The sequence below is a fragment of the Pan troglodytes genome, chromosome 7 (genome assembly GCF_028858775.2).
Source record: "Pan troglodytes isolate AG18354 chromosome 7, NHGRI_mPanTro3-v2.0_pri, whole genome shotgun sequence".
In the NCBI taxonomy this organism is placed as follows: Eukaryota; Metazoa; Chordata; class Mammalia; order Primates; family Hominidae; genus Pan; species Pan troglodytes.
Window position 1 is genome coordinate 122,720,892 of NC_072405.2, and position 20,978 is coordinate 122,741,869.

Below are 20,978 nucleotides of genomic sequence, written 5' to 3' on the forward strand. Positions count from 1 at the left end.
CAAACATTAACTTATCAGTCAAATATGAATTATAAAATGGATGTGTTCCTGAGAAATTATAGGCCAAATTAAAATTCAAATATAAATCTATTTTACAAAACTGATTTATATGTCATGAGATAATATTATGTGACATTCATTAATGTTTTCTCCCTCTACCCACAGAACCTTGGACTTTGCATCCTTCTTTGGATAGGATTCTAATTCTAGTGCACCTACCTCATTTTAGAAGTAACAGAAGAGAAGACACAGTCAAATTCAAGCTTCAAAGGGGAGATGTGGGCATTAATATTGAAAATAATTGGACATATGCTTGGCTAGTCAGATGGAGTTTTTCCTCTGCCCTATGTATTTTGTACCACCAACACCCTAGATAGAAGTTTCCCTGCATGGGGAATGGAGTGAAGAGAATCCACAGGCGAGTGAGAGAACTGGATTGTTCAGAAATAGTAAGCCTGTACAATTTTATCAAGAATTTACAGTATAAACTGAATTCTTAAAAGGTATAATGCTACTAGAATCCTACAGCATGCTCTGTGACCCATATTTCCTGCAGACTGATATTTCAGTTAATTCTATGGAGAAATGTCTTTTAAAGCTCTTATATGAAATGATACAGTTCTCATATCACAAATTTAAATGTTCAAGAAATGTAATTTCTCATCTTATCCAGAGTTTTATCTAAATGTCTAAAATGCAGAGAATGCCAGGCCAGAGTAAAGTTGAGGAATTTAGGAGCAGGGAATAGGTGAAGAGGAACTGGGAAGAGGCTAAAATGAAGCATTTAGGCCTCCTCATTCCTTTCTAATCTCAAAGTGTCAGTCCAGAGTTTGTGGCTCCATACTCCTTATCTTGGCTGTAAGATAACTCCTGGACTAGCTTCTCCCAGCTGCATATGAATGTCTAAATGCTTAGGACTGTGTCAAGATTGATGCTTACCCACATTTTTTCCAAGAATGGAGGAGTGATCAACTAAGCAAACATTTGGTTAATGATTAAGCTAATACCTTGGTAAATAAATATGGTAAATAAGTATCTGGAAAAAACATAGAAAATGTCCTCCTCACCCAGGATAAAGGATTACTTAATTCATTGATTAATTCAATTGTTTGCATTTTCAGTAAATACATATTGAGATATGTTTTAATGTGCAAAAAATTGTCAAGCTCTTTTATTTTTTCAATAATAAAAAATACAATCTTTGATCACAAAGAGATGACACATTAGCGCAGTATTTTCATTGAGCTGCAACTTCGTAAAGACAGTCCCCTTCAAATACGTACACACACACACACTCACACCCACACACCCACCCACCCACCCACACACACACACAGAGAAAGAGAGATAGAGAGAATATCCATATTGGCTTATTAAAGACACTTAGCATCCTTAGAGAAAATAAGCCTAAAATATTTCAAATTTTTTAAACCCCGTGTTTCCAAATTTTGCTGGACTTTATTTATGTCCCTGTCCTCTCACCCAGATATGTTAATTTACCCTCCCAAAGTCTTGGGTAAAGTTGGTTTAGTGAATTCTAAATAAAGAAATGTCTCTAGAGTAGATAAGAACATTTCTTCCAGTTGTAGTAGTTTGAAATAAACTTTTCATTAGTACATCACACTACTTCCTGGTATCCTTAAATGTCAATAAACTTGTGACTATAATTTTTTAAATAATTATATGCTTTTGTCCAAGGAGTAGTTATTTCCACCAACATGAAGGGTTCTAGGCAAAAGGCCAAGACTGCCAAGCTTGCCAGATATTCTCTCACAAAAAGAGTTGGAAATTGGTATTGTGATTTATAAATCAGTCCCTTTGGGTTTGATGAGTGGAAAACAATGTGAACCTGTCTCCTGAAGTGTGAATACTTTCTGAGGTAGCTGACAACACTGAATTTCTGAAACTGCAAAGCTGGTGATTGGACACTGAAGTCGTATCTCAAGTCTAGACGTCAGGAAGGGCTTTGACAGCAGTTCTCAAGGTCTTTGTAATATCACTTGCTCCTTTCTACTCATGTGCCTGCTGCCATCATTAGAGACCATGAATTACACTAGAATATTGACATACACACATACTCAGGCACATACACAGATCTCACTCATCCCTACTATCTTCTACAAACAATGAATGCTTCCTCCCTTCTCCACTGCCTAAATTAATCCCCTCATTGTTTCTCATCCATACCTCTGAAACAACCACTCTCTCCCTGCCACAAATAATATTAACTAAAATGTCCAATGGGTTTTGTTAATCCCCTGCAAAATAGCTTAATTAGTTACTACGGTACAAGAGATACATTTCAACCTCCTTCTTATCCTTCGATTTTCAGCATACTGCAGTTTTCACTCATCTCCCTAATCTAAATTTGATCCTCCTGTTATCCTTTCTCATTATACTATGGGTTTTTTCCTCACCCTTCATGCTCACTAGCCAAATTTGTGCTCATAATTGTGTGTGTGTTGTGTGTGTGTGGGGGGGTTTATTCAATTATGTTTACAAGGTAATTCTCAAAATATTTAATCAGTATAACGTGGGTACAGAAGAGTCAAAAGTGTTGCTAGGCTGGGGAAGGGCCAGCGGCCAGAGAATTATGGAGCAATTTTAGAGATTGGAAAAGTGGCTATTTGTCAGTACAGGTAAATGTTTCAAAATTCTAACAACTGAAAATTGTTGTACCCGTAAGTACCAGGTGAATATTATCCCTGGGTTATCTGACTACTCAATTAGACAATATACTAACAAGAACAATTAAGCATTTCTGTTTCATTGGACATTAGGTAGCCTCAGCCTAGCAAATAATTCTCTGAAGCAAAGTGAGAACACAATAAGCATTTGTTGAATTGATTTAACATGGCATACCAGGCACTTCATAATCTGGTCTCTGCCTTCTTTACCAGTTTCAAGCATATTAGTTCCTGACTAGTACTTTGCTCTTCAACTAGAGATAAAAATATATAGTCCCTTTCAGAAAACATATGCCATATCTCTACAACTTTCCTTGTGTTGTTCTTTTTGGCTGGAATGTCCTTCTCCAGCTAACAATTACACATTCATTAAGACTTAGGTCATGTGCCATCTCATCAGATCAATGTTTCTGTCACGGTTATCCCCATTTCTCAAATCAGCCACCAGCCTGCCTTAGCTGTTCCTCCTCTGTTTACCCATAGCATGCTTACAAACAGTAGTTTCCCACATCATAGTTTATAGCAGTTTCCACATTCTTCCTGAATAAACTGTTTAATTTTCTAATTCCTTTTCCTGTGATCTCCTAGAGGGCAGGAACCATTGTTTACATAACCTGAACATTCAGATTCTAGCTCAAGGCTGGATGTATACACACAGTGTAAATAAATAATTGAGCAAATTAGTGAATAATTGCCACTTACAAGCAATATAATATAGATCTTTACCCACAATGAGGTTAGAATTATTTATAGCATATTTCTACAAATTTAGAGATAGTAAGGAGAAGCAAAGGGGTTAAGTAAAAGAGAAAGCAGCATGAAGTTTCCATACCCCTACACTAAGAACAGCAAACATACTAGATTGAAAGTCAAATTCAATCTACAGCTGAGTTTTATTTAGTCCATATTGCGTTTTAAATGTTATAGAATTAAACTACCTTCAAGAAGGCATGGATTTTAGTCCACCACTGCACCCACCATCCCATATGACCTGTCCAGATATTGATTTCATTTATGTTATCTACCATTGAATGAAAGATTTTAATTTGAATTTTAATGGGCAAACTCTGTTACAGTAAAATAAATATAGAAGATTGAAAAACATTTGTTATATAAAATATTGCTAAAATAAGCAGTATAATAGATGAAACTTTGATAGTTAGTCTGGTATTTTAGTATAAAACACAGCTTCAGTGAATTTGGAAAATATTCCAGTTATATCTCTGTTCGAGTTTCCGCTTCTCAGCAAAAGCCGCTAGGTTGAAATGTTAAGGGTTTATAAAGCTATAAGAGAATACTATTCAAATCCCTCTAACTCAGAGACTGGAATCACAGATTTTTAGTGTGTGATGTGCACCATGTGTTTGTATACCAAGCACAAAATAAGCACTATCAATCTTCTAACCTATTTGAAATATAATTTATTGAGTTTTCAAATACATTATTTCAAAATGCAAATGTTAGCCTTTGTTAAGTCTACAGTAGGTAATTAAATCATATGAGTCACCAAAACAGAGAAAAACACCAAACATGTGTATTTTAATTATAATCAGCATTGCATTGCAGTGTTAAACAATTAGAGATCATTATACTATCCTAAAACATCAGTGGGATAGTGTCAAAAATGATGACTATTCCTTGTTTACAAAAGACTCCGCCTGTGGCATGCTGTGTGCTTTTATAAATCATTTATCTTCTGGCTTTAATCTGTCATGGTATGAAATATTACAAATGTGATTCTGCATGACAGAATAATGAAATACTAAAAAAGGCTGTATGTAATGACTTCTCCATAAAAAGTTTTCCAGAAAAAGTAATGCATCTATATTAATATATATGTATAACTTTTTTCTTTTTATTATTTCAAATATTTTCCCATATCAACATCTTAAAGAGAAGACCAACAATTTTATAGTGAAACTTTGCAAGAAATGTTTACTCTCTATATGAATATTCAGGCTCATTCAAGGAATTATTTTGTGCCTAAATACCAGCAGGGAAACAAAGTAGAAAGTCAATTTTCTAGCATTTGTAATGAATTGAAAAATGCAAAGTTATCTTGGAGGTATTTATTACACTTTAATGATAAGAGTGAGAAAGTTAAAAATGACCATCACGGATATTCCGATGCATTAAAAAAGAGAAAAGAAGAAAGAAAATTACAGAGAAGAATGTAGCATGCCATTGTTATATAACTAACCTTACTTTTGCAGAGTAATAAAAGATTCAGAATTTAGGTTAAATTTATATTTATCTTTGGAATTTAATGAAATTATATGAATCCATGTACTTCTGTAAGCAGATTTTTGGTGGAACTTTCCTATACTTTAATTCTCTAGCTTCCAGTAGCATACTCTTTAAATTCAAAAGTAGATTTCACCTATTTTTTAAACTAGGAAGTCCCTTGGGGACAAAAGTTTTAATTTTATACATCAAGAAAATGAGGACCAGAAAGCTTAAGTAATTTGCTTAAAGTCACATGGCCAATTAGAGGCAAACGACTGCAATCCAGACCTTTGGATCCCCAGTTCACCTTGTTTCCCACTATTTCGCAGTAACCGCTCAATCTTCTCTTCAATCAGTTTACAATTGTTACCATCATTGACTTTATGACATTGAACCTCATGTCAAAATAATCTTCGGCAGCTTTATGCCACCTGGTATTAAATAGCCTAACAGGACAACTGCAGAACTTATCACATTGGTAAAATGAAGCAAAAACTAAACACAACCATAAATGGGGAAAGTACTAATATGTTGAAACGTCATAACCACTGTTTAAACAAATTGTTGTAAAATGTCTAGCTTCATGTTCCTGCACTATATTTTTCAGCTTTCTTCTGAATTATTAAGCATAACTTATTTTCTATAACTGCCTTACAGCAGCAGAAATACGAAACATAAACATCGGCACTTATACACAATGAATGTGAATAGATAACCATCATATGAATCTAATCGATTATTTGACAGTTATTTTGAAAATTCAGCTAATCCCATTCTAGAGCATATTATAGTGAAATTCTTGCAAGTTGAAAGGAAATAACTTTGCTTAAAATGGAAAGATAATATAATAACAACAGAAAGATATATATGACATATACATGATATATGATACACATATATAAATTACAGCTTATATTAAAACATGTAAAATCATTTTTAATGTTTAACTGTTGACAACTTTCAAGCCCCACCACTCCTCCTTCCCCTCTGCCTCATATCTGGGCAAGCTGATTAGGTCACCTAAGTGCTGCCTCTTTGCCACCAGTGGTAAGTTTAAATCATGCAAGCACTCACCTGTACACAGAAACTCTCACCCCACTGCTACTCCATAATCACAATAAAACTCCACAGTCAATCTCCCTTCTCTGCTCTCTCACGCATTTTGAAACTGCTTGGCAGTTTGCCTTGCTCTCCCTGGAAAGTCTCATTTTGTGAGTAACACGGCTTTTCATACTTCCTTGTGCTTGTGTGGTATCAGTCTTGAAATCCAAACCAGGGCCGGGCGCAGTGGCTCCCACCTGTAATCCCAGCATTTTGGGAGGCCAAGGCCAAGGCGGGCAGATCACAAGGTCAGGAGTTCAAGACTAGCCTGATCAACGTGGAAAAACCCCATCTCTACTAAAAATACAAAAATTAGCTGGGTGTGGTGGCACGTGCCTGTAATCCCAGCTACTCAGCAGGCTGAGACAAGAGAATCACTTGAACCCAAGAGGCGGAGGTTGCAGTGAGCCGAGATCGTGCCACTGCAATCCAGCCTGGGCAACAGAGTAAGACTCCGTCTCAAAAAAAGAGAAAAAAAGAAATCCAAACCAACTGCAGAGTGACCACAACAATGAATGCAATGAGGAAGATGTTTAAGTGATGACTACAACCACTAGAGGTCTTTCTTCTCTTGTTTTCTCTCGGTAACTGGCTCTGCTGTCTGCTGGCAAACTTGCACTTAGAGCTATGCTGCTTTGTGCTGCATTTTCTGAGTTTTTCCAAGTTATCACAGATTTAATCAATCTACATCAGATCTTTTAATAACTGGCATTTAGAACCAAGGGTTGGGTCCTCATCAAAGTGACCCTGTTGTATGTTGTAGCCTGGACTTATCTGTGTACTTTATAATGAATCACATATCTTGATTCCAGCAAAAACTGTGACTAATGTTAAGTTCAGAGAAACAACTCTTACTGTGTGGCTATTGGTTGTGTGTGTCAAGCAGTCACTGGCCCCTTTTCTAGAGAAGACCCAGGGAAAATATTGATACCCTGTGCAATACATGGGCTCACTGGATGGTGGATTGTGAGAAAGAAGAGCTACCATATGGTGTGCTGAGTTCTAACCTCCTAAAAGAAGATGACTCACTAAAACCCTATAAAATGCCTTTGCTGGCTGGGCGAGGTGGCTCATGCCTGTAATCCCAGCACTTTGGGAGGCCGAGGCGGGCAGATCACGAGGTCAGGAGATCGAGAACATCCTGGCTAACACGGTGAAACCTCGTCTCTACTAAAAATACAAAAAAATTAGGTGGGCGTGGTGGCAGGCGCCTGTAGTCCCAGCTACTCAGGAGGCTGAGGCAGAAGAATGGAGTGAACCCAGGAGGCAGAGCTTGCAGTGAGCCGAGATCTTGCCACTGCACTCCAGCCTGGGCGACAGAGCGAGATTCTGTCTCAAAAAAAAAAAAAAAAAAAATTGCCTTTGCTGATATTGCTATCCAGGTCTCTGTTGTAACAAAGAATCTAACCCTCAGGCTTTAGAGGAAAACACATATGGCACCTATGTGGAACAACTAATGAGTTGATGAAAACTTAAAATAAACCCAGAGTTCTTAAACCTTATAAAGCAACCATTGTTTCTAACCTTGAAGTTACTAATTTGAGATACTTTGGAGGAAGAAATTTATTAATTATGAAATAATTTTGATTAATAATTAATATAAGTAGGGTAAGGAGACCTTCCCTCCTCTGAAGTTACATATAGTAACCCTTAAAGCGGAAATGAAAACAACAATAAACTACATACAGGTTGAAGAAATACAAAATTAAAAGAGAAAGATCCACAATTTGACCCAACTGGAAATCCAAAATTTACACAAAAACTTATAATGTAAAAATATGAAATGTCTCTGATTGGTTTTTATGTCTCTACAGTATGGGTTCTAAATTAAGTGCAACATCTACTGAGATGCACCACTTAGCAAACCTTCATGGCCTTAATCTATACAGAGGCTCAGATACAGTTATTCCTGGGGATCCCACTAAATTTCAATAAGGCACACCCTATAATTTAAAGGAGATATGAAATATAAAATGGTGAACAAAGAAGTATGCCTCATTTTAATCATCAGCGTTATTGCCTTACCTAAATATCCCACAGTGGTCATGGAAGCTCTGACCAAAAAGGTAGTAAAATTAAATAAAGTCTTTGGCACTTACAATAGGCTTGACAAATTGGGACTCTGTGGACTTTTATCTTCAGTTAAAAGTTAGTTAATATAGCCCAGTGTAAAATAACATAGGGCCTTTAAACATTAAAACCCATTATAGAAAAAGTATTTAGAGAAGGGGTGATTATCCCCACTGTGTCTCCATTTAGTAGCCTATTTTAGCTGCTTTTAAGCCTGGAAAAAATTAATGCCCCCTCGTGGTGAATTACTGAAACTTTCATTCTGTCGTCTCACATATTAAAGGCCTCATAATCAATACTATTGAAATTACTGACTCCATCCAATTATCAGATAGTAAATATTCTTTTATCACTGATTTGAATCATATGTTCTGTTTAGTGCCTGTTTTAACAGCCTCTCAGCCTTTGCCTTTTATGGGATAGAATACTGTGGCCCACAGCCTTACCTCACTACCCATGGGTTTTCAACAGTCTTTGAAATGCAGGTGGGGTGAGAGGCAGACCATGTTCAACCAAATGGCCAAGCCATGGCTTGAGATCTAATTATATAAATTATACCCTCCGAATTAAATAACATAATCATAAGCACACATGATAATCATATTTCCCTTCTCTAAAATGATAGGCTTAAAAAATAGGGGTTTCCTTTCTTATAGGCACACAAATAACATACTAATTTCTGCTAATTTACATTAAAACAACCATCAGTTAGAAAAAAAGAGGCTGGGTGTGGCGGTTCACACATGTAATCCCAGCATGTTGGAAGGCCCAGGTGGGTAGATCACCTGAGGTCAGGAGTTTGAGATCAGCCTGGCCAACATGGTGAAACCTCATCTCTACTAAAAATACAAAAATTAGCTGGATGTGGTGGTGGGCGCCTATAATCCCAGCCACTTGGGAGGCTGAGGCAGGAGAATCACTTCAACCCAGGAGGTGGAGGTTGCAGTGAGCCGAGATGGCACCACTGCACTGCAGCCTGGGAAGCAGAGGGAGACACCATCTCAAAAAAAAAAAAAAAAAAAAAAAAGAGTTCACTTTTCTTTTCGATTGCTCCAAATCTAAAAAGTAATGACAAATAGTAAACGCAAGTTTTGAATAAACACACATATTGTGAATATGTGTCATTGTTAGATAAATTCAGTATTTAGAAAAGAGTAATAATTGGTTTTGATGCAATTGTACTGTTAAAAAGTGAAGTGTCATATATTTAAGTAAAAAATATATAAAAGCCTTTATTGATCTTCTTAAGTATTCATTCATTACTGAAAATTTCGTACTGGGGAAAATAAAATGCCAATAAAATGGTTTACTGATTGAACAAGCAAACAAAAGTAATCTAAAAACAATCTGTCCCTAAAATATGGAGAAAACTGGTGGCAATAAATGATTGAATTAAGCATAAAAAGAGGTAACCACAACATAGACTGTGTTGCTGAATCGTTAAAAAAAAACTCACAGACATAAGATCAAAGAGCAAATGGTCAAATATATGTGTGAATTTTAAGGAAAAATATATACAAATGAACTGCTATTATTTTTAACATAAAAGATGAGAATAATTCATTAATTTTACATATCCAAGTCAAAACTACATTAGCATGTATTTAAAAGTCCAGATGCCCAATGGAAAAACATATATGTATACATTTAGAGATAGTATGTATGCATCTTATTTTCAATCCATTGTTTAACTTTTTTCTTCTGAATTGCAAGAATACCTAAATTCTCAGATTACCGTTTACAGGTTAACAATTTATGCAGAAATGTGAAAGATGTGATATTGCAAAAACAAATCACACTTAATAACCACTGTGTAATTACCTGTCTATCAGCCCAAAATAAAATACATTTAGTGAATATAATAAAAATTAATGAAATAGTTGCTACTTATCACTGTTTTTAACATAATACTATAATAGAGCTATATTTTTTAAAAAATTATAATCTTATAATGTGAGTAATATCCTAAGGAAAGATGTTTCTAGATTAACTGGAATAAAAATACTTCAATGAGAAATAAGAATGATAGTGGTTGTGAATAAGAAATAAACAACATACATTAAAGTAGAAAAGAAGTTCAAGGCAGTGGCAGCTACTTTTTTAAAAAGCCTCTCCTACAGCAATATGCAAAAGGGTTTGGTAACTCTGTGTGCCATTTGCACATAGTAGACTAGATTGACAATTACTTCAGATGATTTAGGGATTCATAAATTTGAAACATGCAACCAAGAGACTGTGCCAATAGTAAAAGATAGGTGAGAAGGCAGATTACTGGGGCAAATGTAAGGTTTTTATGCCCATTTTGAACATACCAAGTGTGAAAACTAGTCTTGGGAAAGAATAAGCTCTGTACACTAACAAATATGCCTTCGGGGTGTGTCTTCTAGGAGGTAGAGCTATCTGGAATGCTAAACATGAAATTAAGTCACCATCGACTATACTGGATATCCTCAGGATGTTTTACATGTTGGAATTTTCCAAGAAATCTGAATGTCAGTTTGCAGTCGACACAGCTGATGCATGCTTTATACAGCAACTTATATTAAGATTTTCTACATAAAATTATATATATATATACATATATATATATAGTTAACCCTTTATAGTGGATTGAATAGTGTTCCCCAAAATTTATGTTCACCAAGAAGCCCGGAATGTCACCATATCTGGAAACAGGGTTTTTGCAGATGTGATTAGTTAAGGATCAAGATGATATCATATTGGAGTAGAGTGGGCCCTAAATCCAATAGGTGGTGTCATTATAAGAGCAAGAAAAAACAGAGAGACACACAGAAACAGTTAGGAGAAACGGTCTTGTGAAGATGACATCAGAGATTGGAGTAAAACAGCTATAAACCCAGGAACCTCAAGGCTTGCTGGGAGTCATCAGAAACTAGGAAGAAGCAATGAAGGATGCTTCTCTAGAGCCGCCAGAGGAAGTGTGGCATTACTGACACATTGATTTCAGGCATACAGCCTCTAGAACTGTGAGAGAATAAAATGAAGCCACTAAGCCTGTGATACTTTGTTATAGTAGCCTTAGGACATGAATACATCCTCTTTTACAGATAATTCCTAGAAAGTAAGAAGAAGATGATTGAAGAGAGATAGAGGTGGGAGAATAGGAAGAAATGATAATTCCAACAATATTTCATGTGAATATTTCAATATTTCATGTGAAATTAATCCAGATATTTTGTTGCTAATTGCAAATTATTTCTTCTGAATTATAAAGAGGTCTTCCCTCTGTTTTTAAAATTTCATCTCCTCCAATTGCCTAAAGTATTTTTTTTTTTTTTTCACCAATTGATCCACCTCATATCTTCAGCTTTGTCTTCTCTACTGTGTCTTTCTCTTTGGGCTTTAAAATAAATACCCCAGTATCTGCTGGAGTAAGAGAAAATAAACAAAAACCAAACATTATCTGCTGATTTATACTCTACTTTGACTGTCATCCTATATATTTATGTTTCTTCTCAGCCAGGATTGTTGAAATAGAAATCTACACATTTATTCCCAAATTTTACTAATTCCTCCCTCCCGGAAATCTTATTTGGACTCCTATACTCTAGGTATAATACATATTAACAAAAAATTTTCCCTCTGACAATATTAACAGTTCTCTTACATTCTAAAGCATGTTATCTATACGAAATGAAAAGTAAAATAAAATTGGTCTTCCATGTTTCTGACACTTAAATATAATTCATAAAGTCTTAAGCAACTAAACCATAAGAAAAAACAACTGGTGATTAAGCATTGAAAAATGAAGAAAAATTAAATATATTTTATTAATAGATAAGTAGGATTTTTTAAATCCAAAAAGCCAAATGTATTAGTCTTATATGTAGAATAAGGAGAGTAAAATATTAATAAATTCTACCCAATTGATCCAGAACTGTTATTTTTCTGAGAATAATAAAACAAGTAGAATCCTGCAGGATGAATATTTCCAAAATCTGACCCCAATACCTGAATTCAAATGAAATTCAGTGATGCTCATGAAAACATTATGAATTGACATTTGTCTTATTTATAAAAACTAAAAGATGGCAATTGACTGACAAAGAGTATTTACTCAATCAACCAGTAAAGCGAAGTAATATTATGCACATATTTATTAGGTTGGTGTAAAAGTAATTGTGGTTTTTGCCATTAAAAGTAATGGCAAAAATAACTTACAGGCATTTAATTCTACACCAGGCAAAAAAAAAAAAAAAAAAAAAGTAATTTGGTACCACATGACCTGTAAGAAACACAGGTAGTTCATGTGGAATTATCTGAAAAAACTGTCATCTGTTCTTACCTTGAAGGAATAAAAATGTTCTGTTAGACTATTTCAGAGACAATATGGCATATGTAAAATCATGTAGATGATCTTTCATGGGTGATTTAATTTATTTTCATGTGTAATGTTGGTTATATGTGATTTTCTTTTTACATAAGGATGTTAGAGCCTTAACCCCTATGTAAAATGCAATCCAATGAATGCACTGAGTGTATTTGACAGACATTGTGCTAAATCAGTGGTTCCCAACCTTTTTGGCACGAGGGACAGGTTTTTTGAAAGACAATCTTTCCATGGGATGGTTTCAGGATGATCCACTTCAGATCATCAGGCATTAGTTAGGTTCTGATAAGGAGTGCACAACCTAGATCCCTCACATGTACAGTTCACAACAGGGTTTGCACTCCTATGGGAATCTAATGCCACAGCTTATCTGACAGGAGGTGGAGCTCAGGCAGTAATGATAGCTCACCTGCCACTCACTTCCTGCTGTGCGGCCCAGTTCCTAACAGGCCAAGGACCAGTACCAGTCCATGGCCCAGGGGTTAGGAACCCCTGTGCTAAACGATGTAAAAGTCATGTTCTAAGAGCATCTGCATATAAAACATATAGAAGAAGGAATGATCATAATTTGGGATAAATGACAGAAAAAGAAAAAAATGTGAGAAGTGATATGTGATGAAGTAATACTGAAAAGTAATAAATATAGATCAACATGGCAACAGAAAAAAATTATGGCAAAGTGAGAATGAGAGGAAGCAGAAGCAAAATAGAAATCTGATTTGTAGAGATCCAGTAACTACTGCTTGACCGTCTGTCATCAAAGAGGTAAAGGAAGGTAATAGGAAGAAGTCAACAGTCAGTATTTGTTTACTACCACTATCCTACTCCCAGAAAATTGTACGGGATCATTAGATGATTGAATAGTCACTGGGATATAAAACCCAAAATATTTGTTTTCATGCTTTAAATAACACAAATAATTGTTTTATTTTAACCATGCTATTTTTAAGACCTTAGTTCAATCCAATAATGTATGTCATTTAATTTGACCTTTTTCGGGGGTGGAAGAGGGGATAGGGGAAGTTTTATATGAATGTGAACATAAAGAAGAATGTGTATATGTGTACTTGTGTATGCATGTGACTATGTTATAATGCCAATCACTCAAGTACATCAAATTATTATAAAATAACCACATAAGGTAGGTATTTATCATTGCTACTTTAGAGATGTGTAAGGTTCAGGCTGACAATGGGACTTGTCCAATGAAAATAGCAAGTAAGTTAAGTTGAGCCTGAACCCAGAAATCTGACTTGAAAGCTGGCATTCGTTAACCCAATGATATTAAGCATGAAGTATGTTAGACATACTTCACATGTATATATATGTATATAATATATATATCTCATTTACTGCTCACATCTCTAATCTATAAACAAAATGATACCAAATTTACAAATAAAGAGGCAGTCTCAAAGAGATTACGTAACTTGTCCAAGGGCAGATAGCTAACACGTGACAAGGCTGAAATTAGAATACAGGTGCTTAAATATATATGTAACTTAAAATGAAGAATGATGCAACATTTGTAAAATAAAATTAGTTTTTTACTAATAAATCAAAGTACACTGTTTTGTCCACAAAAAAAACAAGAAGATTCATTTAAAAAAAAAGTTTTAAAAACCAACTATTATTGGCTCAACGTAGCAGTTTTTTTATATTAAGAGGATTAAATTCAACTTATATTAACCCTACAAAACTATAGATTTTATTCTTTAGGAATCTGTTAATTTACTTTTATTTCAATTAGTACTTTTTCTTTCTCTTTTTGAGCATACATAGGCTACAGTAATACATCTCCAGGATGACCAGCATGTCTATTTGTCAGGACATTAAATGGCTAATTTTCCTCTTTCTCATTCATTTGGCCACATGGCCTCCCAAGAACAGAGTATAATACGATAAATTAATGGCTTCCGAAGAGGACTCAGAGAGCCATGGAGTTTTCTGGATAATCATTGTTAGGATTCTGTCAGCAACCATGTAACATTTTTTTGCATCTGGGGAGCATAAAACTCTCTAGCAAAGAAAGGACTCAAAAGGCAAAAAATAAACACAGTTAAGTGAATGATATTTTTCTTTCTAAACTGTCGTTCTCTTCACTATCAAAGACCTCACCTTTGATTCAACCGATCAATATATTAGGGGAAATAAATACTTTGTAGAGTATAAAAACAGACACTTTGCTAATGCTGGCATCATCACTCTATTTCAATGTTAAAATAAAAGGTCTAGTACTACATTTCTGATGACAGTACTCTCAAGTAAGTTGAAGATCTTGGACTTGTTTCAGAAGGATGAAAAGGAGGATATATAGGTAGTATCTGGTTATAAGAAATTGGACTGGAAGCATCAGCTTATTTTATATCTCAGCAGCAGAAATGTTAAGTCAAGATGCTATTCAACTATCTCTAATGATAAAATCCATGTCCTTCTGCTGATATACTGAGTCATCCAGGCCCAGACATTCCTCATAGTTATAACAAATCCTTTACTATGTAACACAATGCTGTAAATCTAAATTTTAGAAGTCTGTGAACTTTCAGCCTCTCTCTCACACTTTACTGCTCTCTAAATTTCCCTTGCCTATCCATCTGTGAACAGAACTTAATCTAGGTTAGCTCCAGCTGGATCTCAGAACCAAAACCTTTAAAAGCAGATAAGTGACTTCTAAGACGTGTGATCAGAAAGATGTGAAGGCAGCAAAGGACACATTGTCTTCTTAGTGCCAATGCAGAACAGATTGTCAGGTTGACAAGATGAGCTGAAATGTCCTTTGCTGTCTTTTTATATTTCTTGCTGCCCCAGAAACTAGATGCTTAAAACCAAAAACTCTTCTTTCTGGAAATGTGTTAATAAACTATAAAATTGATATGATTGCTTTGTAAATACTTTTGTTACTATTGTAATAGTTCAATATTTGACTTAATACATATTTTACAGAGCAGCCTTGGCTTTATGCTCTGGTAATTTCCCATTTTATAAAATTCCAATATGAAGGCACTTGCAAGGTTACTGATATACTCATTTTTAAAAATTAAAAACAATCCTGTTTTCATTTTTGTATTGTTGTTCACCTGTGTACTTGACTGTAAATTCAGATTGAGTAAGATGACCTCAAAATTGTATTATTACAAAATCACTATCTAAAAAGAATTGCATAGTAAAATACTTTATGGATAGCACGTATTTTCATTTAAAATTTTTGAATAGCATGTAGTGAAAAATAAAGCATGTCTGGATGAAATACTACATAATGAGTCGAATCTTACTTACCAAACTCCTTTGGAACTGCTATAGAATAAACACAATTATGTCCCACACTGTAATTTTTTGGATAGTTTGGTGATAGAACAGTGCCTTCTGAACCTGTTGAACGACTTCCACAGGGTGCTAGGAAAAAATGCGAAAATATCATTTTTAGAAAAAAGTTTTAAAAAATTCATACCATGGTTATCTTCTTCATATAAAAAATATATGGCTAATGTAATTTAAGGTGTATAATTTATTTGCATCTTATAATAAGATCCTCTAGTGTTAAATATTTGAAAAATAAAAAAGTGTACAAACAAAACTTTATAAGTATTCAAATTTACTGTTCTCAGAAACAAAGTATGTAATATAATGTTATAATGGTGTTATCTAGAAATATAATAGTGGCCCAGCTTTCATTTGTGATAAGAGTGTGAAATTAATCGTTTTTATAATGATAAAATACATATGCAAGTGGGAAATTGTTTTACTTGTTGGCAGGCTTTGGAATTCTACTCAGATTCAACACTGATTATGTGTGAGACATGGATGGCTGTACAAATACATTCACCCACTCATCTAAGTATTCTATTTTCTCATCAATCTTTATCTGCGTATATAATTTACTTTGAAATCACAGGAGTTGTTGATGGTGCCTTGAGGCAGAATTATTGGCTACCTCAGGCCCAATGTGGTATGTTAAAAAAAAGATGAGGGTGAAAACAATGTTTCTGATAAACTGTAGAAGGGGGTCCTGTTATTCACAAGATAGGGGATGCATTAGGATTCATAGTTCTAGAACTCAAGAGAGACCTGAGATAAATGGAGATTTAGTATAGAAAGCATATGGATGGTAACTGGTATTCTTTAAGCGAATAAGATCACTCCGAAAAGTATGTAGAATGAGAAAAGATGGGCAAAGAGGAGGTTCTAGGAGACACCAAAGGTTTAAAATCAGATAAAGATTGGGTAGCTACAGAGAAATTATTATCCTGGGGGTCAAGGGAGAAGAGTTTCAATGAAAAACAAGTGTTCAAAGAGGTAAATGTTGCAAACTGATTAATAAATGCAAAAGAAGTCTGGGTTGACTTGGCAATCTGGAGTGTAAGAGTGGAGTTTTTCTGCCCCAGGTCTATAGTTTGCAGGAAGAGGGATTTTTTTTTTTTTTTTTTTTAACACCTTGCCATCTGGCCCTGCTCCTTCACCCTTGGAGTCAGAATGAGTTTCCTGATTGGTGAGCCCTGGACAGGAACTTGTATCTTTTTTCAGATGAGGAGCCATCCTTCTTGCAGAGCACACTGTCTGGTGTGCTCTTCTACACTGTAGGTTTTTTAGGGCGCCTTCTGAGGGTAGGGCTGTGCCTGTTGCCGACAGCTAGTAGGAAGCCCGTTGTCACTGCCACTCATATTTCATCAGTATTAAAGCTGATCGTTTGATTTCCTTTAAAGTTTTGCAGGAAGGACAGAGTACAATTTATTATTCCCCTCAAACACCAAAAGGAGGTTTTTTGGTGCTATTAATAGAGTAGTTTCAACTGGAGCAGCTCTCTGCAAGTTATAGCCAGCAGGCCAAATCCAGCCTGTGGACCAAGAAAGGTTTTTACATTTTTAAAGAGTTACAAACAAAACAAAAACTACAGAAGAATATTCAACAAAGATATATGTGGCCAGCAAAGCCCAAAACAGTATCTGGTCCTTTACAGAAGAAGTTTGCCAACCCCCGAACTAGAGTGGGGAGGGGGCAAGTGGGGGAGGCTAGATTATAGATGGATGGAGAGTAAGTGGTATATAAACAAATACAAAAGTAACAAGAATTATGACTATAAATTGGAGGGAAATGTATAAAGTAGTGTGGAGATGCAAAGTTGAATGAGTGTTCTTTGTCGATTTAGTAGGGAGGAAGGAATCATTACACAAGGAAAATCAGCATTGACCTAGAAATAAGATCAAAAACAAAAGTGGAGTGATTCCCATTAGATATCAGTAGTGGCTTACCTCTGTGACTTGAGAAAAGGAGATTAGAAATAGATAGGTGTAGGTTTTATACTGGGAATTTATTGAAGTTAATGCCTGATTTTCCTTTTAAAGAGCACTGCCTGCAGGGATGAATTAGGTACCTCCAGAAGAGTTATGACAGTTTGAAAAAGTAAAAATTTGTAATTAATTATTGGTCAAAGTTTTAAAATAGAGCAATACAGTATAGTTAAAACACACACAACACAAACAGTACGTTGTATTGCGTTGAGTGACGAATATTCTGCCTTTTTTCTTTAATGTTCTATAAAAAGGTAATAGTTAGAATTAAACACACTAAAATTAGAATTCTCTAGAAAAAACAACAAATTGACAGTGATTATAATAACCAAAGATGCATCCCTCTCATCACTCATTATTGTCTGAGATTAGAGCAGTCAGGTGTTATTCTTATTTCAGTACTGATAACTTTATTCAACTGATAATGCTACTGATGAGAGAATCATTCAAGAATGGGCAGTATGTCTTATGTTAATTTTCTTTCTGATTTTAAGGTGCTCCAGAATTAAAATTATAATACTTTGAATGAACGTGACAAAAACTATTAAACTCTTATTTTTATATTTGGGAAGTATGATAGAAATGGAAACTTCTAACTCAAGTTCAGTTCTGTAACTTAGTCATGAACATTGTGCCATCCTACATTAACATGTGTCTGACAGCCAGAATTTGTTTTACATATTTTATTTTGTATAATTGACATTTAGGACAGCTTTTATTAAAAATCATATTTAGAAATATGACGGCTCTTTTAAACTACAAATATACTATGAGGTTGTAATTTAATCACATGTCCTTATGGTAATATTATGTTAGATTCTGTTATTTGTACTTGTAAACATAATTTTATGTTTATTCTGATGAATGCCTACAGCGTGGCCTAATTTATAGTCAATAACACAGAATATTATAGTGAGTGATAATTATGCAGTGTGTTATTATTATAAATAAGGGAAAATTAACTATGCTCTGAGATACACATCTATTGTAATTTGTTTTACATTAGGTTGGTGCAAAAGTAATTGCGGTTTTGGGCATTACTGTTAATGGCAAAAACTGCAATTACTTTTGCACGAACCTAATATTTATATAAATGGAATAATAATTAAGTCAGGCCAACTTCACAGATTCTCCTAATATTGGTCTCCAGAAGCTTTTTATATTCTTACTTTCTGTTTTAATGTCATCTTATTGGCTAATGGAGAAAAGGGCAGCTTTTATCTTTCTGGCTCTTAACAACTGGTTGAAGATAAAAGCAAGTCAGACCTTTGGATTCTATTCTTATTTTTGCTATTTGACATATGCCACATATACCTGTGGACCTTTTGTCAAATTGGCTGTTGTTTCTCTAAACAGCCTATATTCCTTGTAATGCATTAAACATAAGAACCCACTGTTCCTGATTATAACTTATGTAGTTAATAAATCCATATTTGCATTTTTAATTTATTTTTATTTTTATTTTTTGAGACCAAGTTTTGCTTTTGTTGCCCAGGCTGGAGTGCAATGATATCATCTTGGCTTGCTGCAACCTCCACCTCCCAGGTTCAAGAGATTCTCCTACCTCAGCCTCCAGAGTAGCTGGAATTACAGCCATGCACTACCACGCCAAGCTAATTTTTGTATTATTAGTAGAGATGGGGTTTTACCATGTCGGCCAGGCTGGTCTTGAACTCCTGACCTCAGGTTACCCATCTGCCTTGGCCTCTTAGAGTGCTGGGATTATAGGCGGGAGCCACCACGCCCGGCCTAAATCTATATTTTTAATGGCATGTTTGTAGAACATTTGAATTTAAGAAGACATGGTTCTATCATTAAGTAAGTGTGGGAAATACGAATGAAGGACTTGAGACTTTAGTAAGGTTTAGGGAATATCATGCTATTTCTCACAAACTTATTTGACCATGAAAAACTTTTTTACATGTACTATCTCACAGGACCTGCCTCCTTAAGAACATACTTTGCAAAAGGCCAAAGTGATGATTCTAAAATGTGGGGGTTTTTTGGTAATAATTTTAATGTTTATGTAATTGATAATAATTAATTGTAATTTTGCTGTACCAAAGAACTGTGTTTTATGTATGCCTATAGAACCCAATAATTTAGAGACTGAAAATGTCAAACTTAGCCTACTTATAAATTGCCATTATTCTAGATTTGCTCTCCCTGACTCTTGGCGTCCAAACAAAGAATCAATTTGTTGCTCATAACCTTATGTGATTTATCAGCTTCTCTATCTCCTCTGCCTCTGTAACTGTCACAGTCCAGACTCCCATCAATTTCTGCATGTGCTCTTTGACTCTCAGCTCCACTCATCACCACAAGTTCATACCACTGGAGCAATTTTTCTAAAACATAAGTCTTATCATGTTTCTCTTCTCTTCTCCTCTCAGGACAGCATCTGTACATAGTAGGCTCTCCATAAGTATCTGTTGGATTATTAAATGAACTATATCTGCAAGACCAGGCTACTATAAAATAATGTTCCATAGTCAGCATATAACATAAACATTTCATTTGGTTGAAATTATCTCAGAAAAAATTATTTAAATTTAGTACAGAATCCAGATACACCCTCTTTCAGCAAATCCATATAAGCCTATTTTTTTTCTTTCTGCAATGGAAATTGCTTGTTCTTTGCTTGATTGCTGTGCTTTACATTTGGGGGCAATACTATATGAAAGATATGTATCTTTAAACATTAGAAATATATCCAATGGTAAGATGCTTATAATATGACTGCTATATGGATTTTGGGTTCTATTGAGGGAATAGCAAACCCATGTCTAATACCAAGCCCATAGTAGCAAATCCATGCTGATATAGTTTGAATGTTGGTGCCATGCCCCCCTCAAATCTCATACTGAAATGTAGTCTTCAATGTTGGAGGTGGGGTCTGGTGGGAAGTCTTAGGGTCATGGGGACAGATCCCTCATGAATGTCTTGGTGCTGTCCTAGTAATAGTGAGTGAGTTCTCCTGAGATCTGGTCATTTAAAGGTATGTGGCACCTCCCCATTCTCTCTCTCATTCTCTATCTTGCCATGTAACATACCTGCTCCCCCTTTGCCTTCTGCAATGATTGCAAGCTTTCTGAGGCCCTCACCAGAAGCAGATGGTGAAGCCGTGCTTCTTGTACATCCTGAAAATCCATGAGCCAATTAAATTTATTTTCTTTATAAATAACCTAGTCTCGAATATTCCTTTATAGTAATACAAACAGACTAACAAATTGAAAGCAAAATTTGACTAGAAAATTC

The 20,978-nt window shown here is 35.1% G+C and overlaps 1 protein-coding gene across 8 annotated transcripts in view; it reads right to left on the reverse strand.

The window, feature by feature from the left end:
• Positions 1-20,978, reverse strand: part of CSMD3 (CUB and Sushi multiple domains 3) — a 1,209,558-nt gene that overhangs the window by 234,022 nt on the left and 954,558 nt on the right. For all 8 annotated transcript variants that reach the window (XM_054656949.2, XM_016959787.4, XM_016959790.4 and 5 more), the window contains one exon: positions 15,712-15,828. In XM_054656949.2, coding sequence (XP_054512924.1) covers positions 15,712-15,828 — 117 coding nt within the window. The remainder of the gene's footprint in view (positions 1-15,711; positions 15,829-20,978) is intronic.